The 10,912-nt window shown below is 42.4% G+C and overlaps 1 protein-coding gene across 4 annotated transcripts in view; it reads left to right on the top strand.

Annotated features, from left to right (window-relative positions):
* Positions 1 to 310: 310 nt before the first annotated feature.
* The window catches only part of MALT1 (MALT1 paracaspase), an 81,009-nt gene continuing 70,407 nt past the window's right edge, over positions 311 to 10,912 (top strand). For 2 of the 4 annotated variants that reach the window (XM_023218340.1, XM_023218339.1), the window contains exons 1-2: positions 333 to 791; positions 10,274 to 10,440. In XM_023218340.1, coding sequence (XP_023074108.1) covers positions 583 to 791; positions 10,274 to 10,440 — 376 coding nt within the window. In that variant the 5' untranslated portion in view covers positions 333 to 582. Of the gene's footprint in view, positions 792 to 10,273; positions 10,441 to 10,912 lie in introns of all 4 variants that reach the window. The other 2 variants (XM_023218337.1, XM_023218338.1) reach the window with 2 other exon arrangements.

Here is a 10,912-nt window from a genome sequence, read left to right as displayed (position 1 = left end):
GACGGAGAACCGCATGCCCAGCTCTCTGGCGTGAGTACGCAGGCCTCCTCCCACGGTCTCGGGAAGCCCAGACGCCGCAGGCTTCCTCGCCGTAGAGGAGCTGCCGGGGCGTAGTTCCTCCACCGCTTCCTCCTCCAGCTGCACCCAACCCGTCCTTTCCTGCTCTGTATGGCCTCCCCACCTCCCGGGTTTGAAGCGCGCGCCACGGCCAGCCCGGGACCGCAGGGGTGGGCGAGGGAGGCGCACAGCCGCACGCACGGTCGCAGTAGGCGACCCCGCCCCGCCCCTCGAGGACCAAGGTCCCGCCCCTCGAGGCTCCGTGCCTCGCCCCCCGGGTGTCCCGCCCCTCTGCGTGGCTGGCGTGGCCGGTAGGCGTGGCCGGTAGGCCCGGCTCCCCCGGGCAAACCTGTCTAGTTGGGGCGGGGAGCGGAGCTTCCTCCTTCGAGGGCCGTGCCGCGCTGCCAGATTTGTGCTTCCGCCCCCTGCCTCCGCGACTCGGAGGCGAGCGGAAGGTGCCCCGGGGCCGAGGCCCGTGACGGGGCGGGCGGGAGCCCCGGCAGTCCGGGGTCGCCGGCGCGGGCCATGTCGCTGTTGGGGGACCCGCTGCAGGCCCTGCCGCCCTCGGCCGCCCTCACGGGGCCGCTGCTCGCCCCTCCGGCCGGCGCGACCCTCAACCGCCTGCGGGAGCCGCTGCTGCGGAGGCTCAGCGAGCACCTGGACCAGGCGCCCGAGGGCCGGGGCTGGAGGAGGCTGGCGGAGCTGGCGGGGAGTCGCGGGCGCCTCCGCCTCAGGTGAGCTCGGGGCCGCAGCAGGCCGGGCGCGCGTGCTGAGCGAGGTGGGCTCCCGTGGGGAAGTGGGGGCGCCGTCGGCGGGGCTGAGCGCGGCAGGGGCGGCCCGCGTGAGTGAGCGGAGGTGGGGAGGACTTCGGTCATTGAGACGAGCGGAACCCAGCAGCGCCCCGGAACGCCTGGGATTTGAGAGCGGAGCCCGGGGCTCCGGAAGGAGGAGGCAAAAGTGGCCCAGCGGCTGCCTCGCTCCCTGTTCCCACCCCCGCCCCTAGATGAGAAGGAGAAGTCGAGGTTGACCCCGGAGAATAGAGAAGGAAAGCTGTCAGGAGGCCCCTGGGATGGGGCAGTCATCCAGAGGACCTAAAATGCAAAAGAAAGGGATGTGGACACTGCCCTGGGAGACCTAAGGAAGGCTGGGAAGAAGCGCAGGCGAGGTGATGAATGCAGAGGGTGGAGTGCAGGAATTGAGGAACATTTTGCAGGGTATTGGAAAAGACTGACGCCGAACTCATCATCTTCCTCCATCAAACCAGGTTACCACGTTCCCTTCTTGACTTCACCATGAACATGAAACTCGAAGTAAAATTATTTTCCTTATTAGGTTTGGAATGACTGTATTACGGTTCCTGAAGTTTTGGTCTCGAGACTCCTTTACCCTCTTAAGAATTATTGAGGACCCCAGAGAGCTCTTATGTGGGTTAGAGATAATACATACATGTAATATATACTGATATTTACCACCATTGAAATTACAGCTAAGACTTTTTAAAAATATTAATTTATTTAAAAAGAACCCATTACATGGTAGCAGAAATAATACTTTTGTGGAAAAACAAATTTTCCAAAACAAAAAAGTCAATTAGAGAAGTGGCATTGGTTTTCATTTTGAAGATCTCTTTAAGGTCTGGGCTTAATCACAGAGCTGGATTGGTTTATGTGCTTCTGCATTCAGTCTTTTGCACTATTACAGGTCACAAGACACTGGAAACTGCAGTGTCCACTCCTGAAAGAATGAATGAAAAAGCTAAATAAAATCTTAATATTATTATGAAAAATCTTTCTGACCTTGTGGACCGCGTGAAAGGGTCTCAGGAACTGCACTAGGGGTTCCCAGACCCCACTTAGAACCATTACTTTGTAACATTGTTGTAATTTTGGCCTGCCTTTGAACCCCTTAGCAGTTTTTTAAACTTCTCAAATGACTGTGATTTGTCTTATAGTATAATTATTTGTACACATCTTTATAAATGCCCTAAGAACAGAAACCATCTCTTAATATTCTGTTATGTATAGAAGTTAGTAAATACTTGATGAAAGGGAAGTCATTTATTCAAAATGGTATTAAGTGCTTACTATTTGCTAGAAATTTTAGAAGATAAAATACTAACAAATATTAAATTCCTAATCATAAGGGATTATCCAGTAATGGACTATTATTTGGGGACCTTTACAATAACATTAAATGCTGTGTTGGGTATGAATAATAATGGATTTTTGTCATTTATTGAGGGCATGGTATGTACCATAAAATGTACTAAATGTTTACATGCTGCTGCTGCTGTTTCATTCTTCTTTATTCTTCTTATTTTTGCATTATCTTTTTTTTTTCCCCTCAAGGTGGAGTCTTGCTCTGTTGCCCAGGCTGGAGTGCAATGGTGTGATCTTGGCTCACTGCAGCCTCCGCCTCCTGGGTTCAAGCAATTCTTCTCCCTCAACCTCCCGAGTAGCTGGGATTACAAGCATGTGCCACCACAGCCCGCTAATTGTTTTATATTTTTAGTAGAGACGGGATTTTGCTGTGTTAGCCAGGCTGGCCTTGACCTCAGGTAATCCCAGAACTTTGGAAGACTAAGGCATGAGCTACCCTGCCTGGCCACATTATTTTCTTAAACCCTCCTGACAACTCTCAGTTTCAGAGTTTGGGATTGAGGCAAAGGGTAATAGTGATTTGGGATTATTGCTTGTGCAAAGGAGTAATGATGTAAGGAGGAAATAACTAGCAAGATCTAACAGAGAGGTGGCATATTTTTTTTCTGTTCTAGGAAAAACACGCTGGGCTTTTGGATACGCAAAAAAAAAAAAAAAAAAGTCCAAAATACTGTTATGCTAGGTCCAGAAATTTCTGAATTTCTGGACTTAACATAATGTAAAAAATTGTCTTTGGGGGCAGATCTCCAGAGTATTACAGTGTTAACAGTACTCTAGTTAGGGAAGGTTCTGGGCTCACTGAAGAAAGCTGGGTATGGAGGACTCCTACATGGCCGTGAAGGAGGGAGAAGAAAGTCAGCAAGGCCCTGCCAGGGCAGAAGCATGGCTGCTGGAATCAAAAAGCAGTGGATACTTGATGTTGGATGTTGTGTTTTCTTTGCCTGCCTTCAGTCAGTTTTTGTTAAAGGCTCCAGAATGGTCTTAGCTTTGTTTGGGGGAACTAAAGGAAAGATTTGCGGCCACTGTTCTGTGGAGTCACACAGAGAAGGGGACAGTTGCCTAACAAGAGGTGGCAAGTACAAAGGGCATGCAGTTATGGAATCTGAGAATTTGGGGTGGGAAGTCTGATGAGAGGCAGATGAATTTCACCTGTCTTTCAGGGTGGTAAAGGTTAGTTTTGAGGAGGTTGGTTGCAGTGAGAAGTGTTGGAGAATTTGGGAACGTTAAGCTCATCCTTATTGAGATCAGAAGAATTAAACTGGCTTTTTTCAAAAAGCAGCACTGAGAACTTGGGGGCTGGACAGTGAAGCAAGGTCAGCTGAGGATGCTTACTCTATTTAAGACAAAAAAGGTACTGTAAAGTGATTTCATACTGATGGGAGAGGATCTGTGATACTAGAAGGTCCTAAAGGAACTTTTTCCCTGGTGCCAGAGACAGGAATTACGGTGTGAGCGTCTAGTCCGTGTGGATGACAAGTCCCACAAGGCTGTGAAGTGCTTTCTGGACCTGCACTTTAGGGAACTGCAGCCCTAAATCTCGAAATGTTGCCCATTCTGTTTCTTTTTCTTCTCTTCACTTTTTTTTTCTGACACTTTACATCTTTCCTCAGACTGGGTGAAAATTTAATAATACAAATAAGTAAACCACAAGAAAAGAGCCCGTTCAAACTGTCTACAAGGGATTAGGAATAATTATAAATGTTTTCATTGCTGATGACTCACAGTAAATCCTTGTTTATAGCTTAGTTCCCCACAGCCATGTACATTTGGGAATGCACTATAGTCAAACTCAGCCCTAATTCCATTCAAGACTGACCTGGACACCCTTTGCTGTTAGTGTGGATAGGCACAGACTCTGAGGGTCTTGCCCAAGCTATATAAATTCTTTGGTGGCATGGAACATCAGAGCCCTAAGGATGGCAGACCTTACAGGAGGCTTTACATGCTGCCTGAAATTCTGTTAAGTAGGGAGCTTAGAAATGAGGCTATGGAGCCTGGACCAAGGAAAAACAGTCATTGCATACCTGCTGAGTAGAAGGTGCACTTTTAGCTGCAGAAATCCTGCTCTCACGCAGTTTATTATAGGAATGAGAACATGTAAAAGGCTCTAACAAAAGGTTTCCTCCCAGCCTAGGAAACATACTGAGACCCTGTTTCTACAAAAAATAAAAAATTAGCTAGGCATAGTGGCACACACCTATAGTCCCAGCTACTCTGCAGGCTGAGGTGGGATTGCTTGAGCCCAGGAGTTCGAGGCTGCAGTGAGCCTCAACAATTTTGATTGAAATTCATTCAGTAATCATTCATTTATGAATAATTAATGTGGACAAGACAGAATTTTAGGTATTGTCAGCCTCCAGCATGGTCGACAGAGTAAGACCTTGTCTCTAGAACAAATAAACTAAAAAAGGTTTCCTTCCTGCCCTCTTGGTCTTATCCTTCAGTCCCACGGCTTTACATTTATTTGGGTTGATTACTCCTAATTTCTATTTCCAGCCCCATTCTCTGCTTTGAACTCCTAGATTCATGCATGTAAACACTTGTTTGCCATCTTCTCTTGAATAACTAAGAGACATCTTAAATGTAACATATCCAGAATTTAACCTGTCTTTCCTTATAAACCTCTTTCTTCCACAGTTTCCGTACCCTCTGGTTGTTGAGGCCAAAAACTTCGAAGTCATTCCTGACTCCACTTGTTACACACAAATCATTTTTGTCAGTACATCCTGCCTGCTGTACCTTCACTATATGTATGTAGAATCCAACCTCCACTGCTGGCACACTGGACCAAGCCACGTTGTCTCTCAACTAGATTATTCCACCAGCCATTTAACTTCTCCCTCTTTCACTTTGCCCCCACCCCAGTCTGTTACCAATATAGCAGTAGGAATGATTCTTTAAAAACATCACATCAAGTCTTATTCCTCCTTTGCTCAAAACTCTCCTATTGTGGCCAGGTGTGGTAGCCTCACACCTGTAATCCCAGCACTTTGGGAGGCCAGGGTGAGAGGATTACACAAGCCTAGGACTTCAAAAACCAGTCTGAGCAACATAGACCCCATTAAAAAAAAAAAGAAAAAGCCAACTCTCCTATTGCTTTTCCATCTCAGAGTAAAAACACCATTAGCTACCAGTTCAGTCTTCATCCTGATATCTTCTTATCTCCCTCCCTCTCTACTCTGGTCACATGTGCCTTCTTGCCTTCCTTTGGACACAGTAGTCTTTGTACTTGCTGCTTACTCAGACTGAGATGGTCTCCATAAGTAACCACATGACTTGTTCACCTCACTGAGCTCTTGTCTGATCATAATATTTAAAATTACCCCCTACATCTGCTCAGTGTTACCTGTCTACTTGCGTTACCTTAGTTTCCTCCAAAACACTTATGACCATTGGCTGCTTGGATACATACACAAAGAGATATCTCTGTGTATATTTAAATTTATGTGTATACTTCTCTAGAATGAAAGATCCAGGAAGATACAGAATTTTGTTTCCTGCCGTATCCTCAACACCTAGAAAAAACGGTGGCCTGTTTTAGGTGATTGATAAATAGATCAAATTAATGAATAAAGACTCCAAATAGTATATGTACCAAGAGGAGAAGCAGAAGAACCTAAAAACAGCATTATGGTTTGTCCCCTAAAGGGTGTATAATACATTCTATTTGATTATATATTTTTAAAGATAAAAATAGAGATATTTTTAAAAAGCAAAGTACATTTGTTTCAGTAATAAAGCAGTTTTTAAATAAAATCAAAAATTCTAAATTAGGACTTTCAGAAACTACTTCAAAGCACACTCTTACAGGAATGTAACTTAAAAAGGAAAGAAAGAAAAGTTAGGTATGTATAAGCATCATCTTAGCTGAAAGCCAGTGCCATGTGGAAAATCAGTAAAACAAAGAGATACAGTATCTTCTTTTTGTCCTGTGCCTCTTGTAATGGAAGATAAATCATCTATAGTTCAATTTGATCTTTGTTCTTTTTGGGGGGGAAGGAAAGCCAAGTGTTTTTAATTTTCTCTATATCAATATGACATTAATTAAAGCATCACTTGGTTGCATTTGATAAGATGGCTTCTTAATTTCATTTGTCAGATCCTGGTAAACTTCTGAATCATAAAAATTATATTTAGCATACAGCATCCTTATTTTTACAAATCTCATTCTAATTATTTACAAAATTGGTAATCTTTGTATTGTTTCTAACACAGGTTCTTTCACTTGGGCATTTCAGAAACTAAAATAATAGTAAAATAAAGTTTCACAAAATAAGAGCACTAACAGGCAGCTTCAACTTTTTATGTATTCTGTCATCATAGTCACCATTGTTTCTTAAAAGAAAGAACACTTTAACACCTAAAAATAGAAAAGATAATTTTAGAATAAAAGACAGCTGTATTGTCCTTATTTGTATCATTTTACCTTGGACTGCAGATCGTGCTGCCACTGGTCTGCAGTCCAGAATTTGGGACTGGTTGACCTGTGATATTATGATTCACATTTATTATATTCACATTGAATATAATAAAATTGAACGAAGATGCTTAGAAAAGAATACCTAGTAAATATAGTGATCACAGGAGGCCTTCGAGGACATTTTCAGGTTACCAAAATAATAGTTACTCAAAAAAATTTTTAAGGAAAAGCTAAAATTGTTTCAGAAATAAGCATAGTTAAGAAATTAGCTTTGCCCGGGCGCGGTGGCTCAAGCCTGTAATCCCAGCACTTTGAGAGGCCGAGACGGGCGGATCACGAGATCAGGAGATCGAGACCATCCTGGCTAACACAGTGAAACCCCGTCTCTACTAAAAAAAATACAAAAAACTAGCCGGGCGAGGTGGCGGGCGCCTGTAGTCCCAGCTACTCGGGAGGCTGAGGCAGGAGAATGGCGTGAACCCGGAAGGCGGAGCTTGCCGTGAGCTGAGATCCGGCCACTGCACTCCAGCCTGGGCGGCAGAGCGAGACTCCGTCTCAACAACAACAACAAAAAATTAGCTTTAATATTCTTTCAATATCCCCATATTCTTATGGCATAGTAAGAGCTAACCTTTATTGAATGTCTGTTACCTGTCAAGCACTGTGTTAAACACTTCTTACATGGATTAGTTATTTAATTCTAACAACTCTATGAGGTAATGTTACTAATGAAATTAATTTGACCATATACATTTTTTCCCATATGAAATAATCAACATCGTTGAATTATAAATCTTGGATGACAGTATAAATGGTATGGTAGCATCTTAATAAGACTACTCAAAATGAATGAAGATTAATATTTCAAGCAATAAAATAGCTTGCTAACCTTGTTTCTGTCACACCCCGGCACTATTATGTTTCACCCCTTGCATCTATTCAGGCTTTCAGCCTTGACAGTTATGATTGAGATTCATTCAGTAATCTTTCATTTATGCATAATTAATATGGACAAGACAGAATTTTAGGTATTGAGGGATTTTATGTCTGTGTGTGTGTGTGTGTGCGTGTATATACACACGTATGTTTAATATGCTGGGGTTTCTGTTTCAAGGAGTTTACTGTAATCTAGTTGGATAAAGAAGCTTTTCTTCATGCTCATGAAGAAAAGCTCACAGTTCTGAGGTTAAATTATGTGAGATAAAACATGAAACAAGTCTGCACATGACTGCCTAAGGCCCAAATCCAGGCTGCTACTTGTTTCATATAACCCATGATTTAAGACTGGTTTTTGTGTTTTATGAATTGTAAAAGAAAACAAAAAACAACAAAGAAGGATGTGTGATAGAGACTTTATGGCCCAGAATATCTAAAGTATATACTCACTGGCCATTTAGAAAAACAGTTGTCTATAAAATTAGCGCAGTTAGAAGACTGTGTCTATAAAGTGTGTTTGGTGGACTGATGTGGTCTAGGAGGACCTTATAGAGAAGCTAGAGTTAATATGGGACTGTAATTGAAATTGGCAGGAAAAGGAGCAGGATCTGCAAAGATGGATGAGGTATGAATTTTACAGTATATCACGCAGATTATCTAAACACTTTGGTTGGCTGTTGTTGGTTATGTTTCTTTGGGAAAGTTTTTGTGTCGTTGATTGCTTGGTTTTTACTTGATTCTTTTGTCTCCCCTTGAATGTTTCGTACTTGTATTTTCCCCTTCTATAAAATGATTACAATTCATATCATTGTTCCATTCTTCCTGGCCTTCTGTGATCTGATCTTAACCTGTCTTTCTAATCTCGTATACCACTACTGCACACAATAACATGGAAAAGGAAATTGTATATGTATGTTAAATACTGGCATTTTAAAAAGAATAGTTTTAACAAAAGGACAATAAGACACTCTTTAAAGGAAGAGTTAGCAAACTATTTCCATAGAGGACCCAATGGTAAATATTTTTGGCTTTGCAGCCAGGTGTTCAGCTCTGCTGTTATATCAGGAGAGCTGCCATAGACATTTGTAAATATGTGAATGAATGAGTGTAGCTGTGCTCCAATAAAACTTTATTTACAGAAATCAGGTAGCTGAACACATTGGGCCCACAGGCCATGGTCCCTGCAGTAGGATATTTCTAGGTACTTAGAAGTACTATGGTTTCTTTTTTCTTTTTTTTTAAGAGAGTCTTGATCTGTCGCCCAAGCTGGAGTGCAGTGGCACAATCTCAGCTCACTGCAATCTCCGCCTCCTGGATTCAAGCGATTCTTGTGCCTCCTGAGTAGCTGGGACTACAGGCGTGCGTCACCACACACCAGCTAACTTTTGTATTTTCAGTAGAGACGGGATTTCACCATGTTGACCAGGCTGGTCTCAAACTCCTGGCTTGATGAGATCTGCCTGCCTCGCCTCCCAAAGTGCTGGGATTACAGGTGTGAGCCACCATGCCCAGCCTAAGTACTTTGAATGTCAATAGTACTGGTTCTCTTTCTAAATATACGTTTTAAAAATTATCAAAAGAGCCAGGAGTGGTGGCTCCAGCACTTTGGGAGGCAGAGGTGGGATTATCGCTCGAGCCGAGGAGTTCGAAACCAGCCTGGGTGACATAGCAAGACACCATCTCTATTAAAAAAAAATTTTTTTTTCAAAAAATAAATGCACATAAAAAAACAACCATACAAAAGGGGTTATAGTGAAAAGTAGATCATCCAGCCATGAGCTCTACTCTCTTACCCTCTCTGAGGCAACCATGGCTATGAGTTTCTTAGATACCTTTTCAAAGTTTACTCTCCATGTATAAGAACACACACAAATGATCTTGGTAATAGCAAACACTGTTCTGTATCTTCCTTTTTTTGTATGCATATACACATAGACATACTACCTTGTTAATGCAAATAGTGTAAAATATAAGTTGTTTATGTTAATTTCTTCATTTCTCAGTATGTCTTGAAGACCTGTGCCTTTACCTCAGGCTCAGTTTTTTGTACTGAATTAATGGTATTTCATTTGATATGCATGCCCTACTGTATTTAAACTAGTAATTAAGGATATTTTAAATATTTTTCCATTGCTAACCTTGTCACATTGATTGTTCTGTCTAGTGTCATTTTCGAGACATTAGCCTCTCTTCCTTTCAATTCAGAGTACTACCAACACCGTTTGTATATATGCATGTTCTATGATTTAAGGTGTTTTGGCTCCCTAATGGAATGAGTGCATATTTCTTCCACTCAGGAGGCAGCAAAATGTAGCCTACTGGGGCTTCATTTGGGGTCACTTTGTATTTCATCATCTTTGAAGAAGGAGTAAGGAAATTTTTCTGGCCTTGCTATTCCCCATTCCTAAATTAAAGGCAAAAAACCTTTAAGTATCAAGGCTCAATTTCTCTCACATCCTGTTTCTAGGTTTCTCATTCTCCTGATTTAATAATCATGGGAGCTGAGTGGGAGAAGGGAATAAAGAGGGATTCCCATGGTGAAAGAGGAGGAAAGGATACTTGCATTCATTATGTGAAAGTTTGTCACCACCCACCCACTCACTTGTGATTTATTCTGTACAGCACCACCGTGGTCCAGATGTATAGCAGGTGTAGCATGTGGAAGAAAGCTGTTGACTTGAATTCTTTCTGTTGCTTTCAGTTGCCTAGACCTGGAGCAGTGTTCTCTTAAGGTACTGGAGCCTGAAGGAAGCCCCAGCCTGTGTCTGCTGAAGTTAATGGGTGAAAAAGGTTGCACAGTCACAGAATTGAGTGATTTCCTGCAGGCTATGGAGCACACTGAAGTTCTTCAGCTTCTCAGTCCCCCAGGTAGGTTTGGTTCTTAGGAGTTCATGGAGCCAAACTTACAAGAAAATATCTCTTTTTGACCAGGTGAATGGTGTTAAGTATTTTTGGAAAATGTAAATGTGTAGTGCCTTGTTTGCTTTCCTAAGCTGAGACTAAAGAACACATAAAAAGCAAATGCAGCGCATGAATATTGGTTGGGTTGTGGTTGAAGAAACCAGCTACATGAGACATTTTTGAGATAGTTGGAAAAATCTGAATGTAACTACATATTTGACATATTAAGTAATTATCATATGATAATGATGCTATAGGAGAATGTCCTTTTTTTTTAAAGGAGATGCATTTTAAAGTATTTAGGGAGAAGATTCCTATAATGTGCATTGGAATAGTGCAGCCAAAAAAATGAACATATATTTAATCCTATATATCTGTATAGATGAGGTAAAGCAAGTATGACAAATGTTTAAGTTTTTTTTTTTGCTGCAGTGAGGCT

Source organism: Piliocolobus tephrosceles, chromosome 18 (genome assembly GCF_002776525.5).
Source record: "Piliocolobus tephrosceles isolate RC106 chromosome 18, ASM277652v3, whole genome shotgun sequence".
Taxonomy (NCBI): Eukaryota; Metazoa; Chordata; class Mammalia; order Primates; family Cercopithecidae; genus Piliocolobus; species Piliocolobus tephrosceles.
This window is presented reverse-complemented; position numbering and strand designations above follow the sequence as displayed.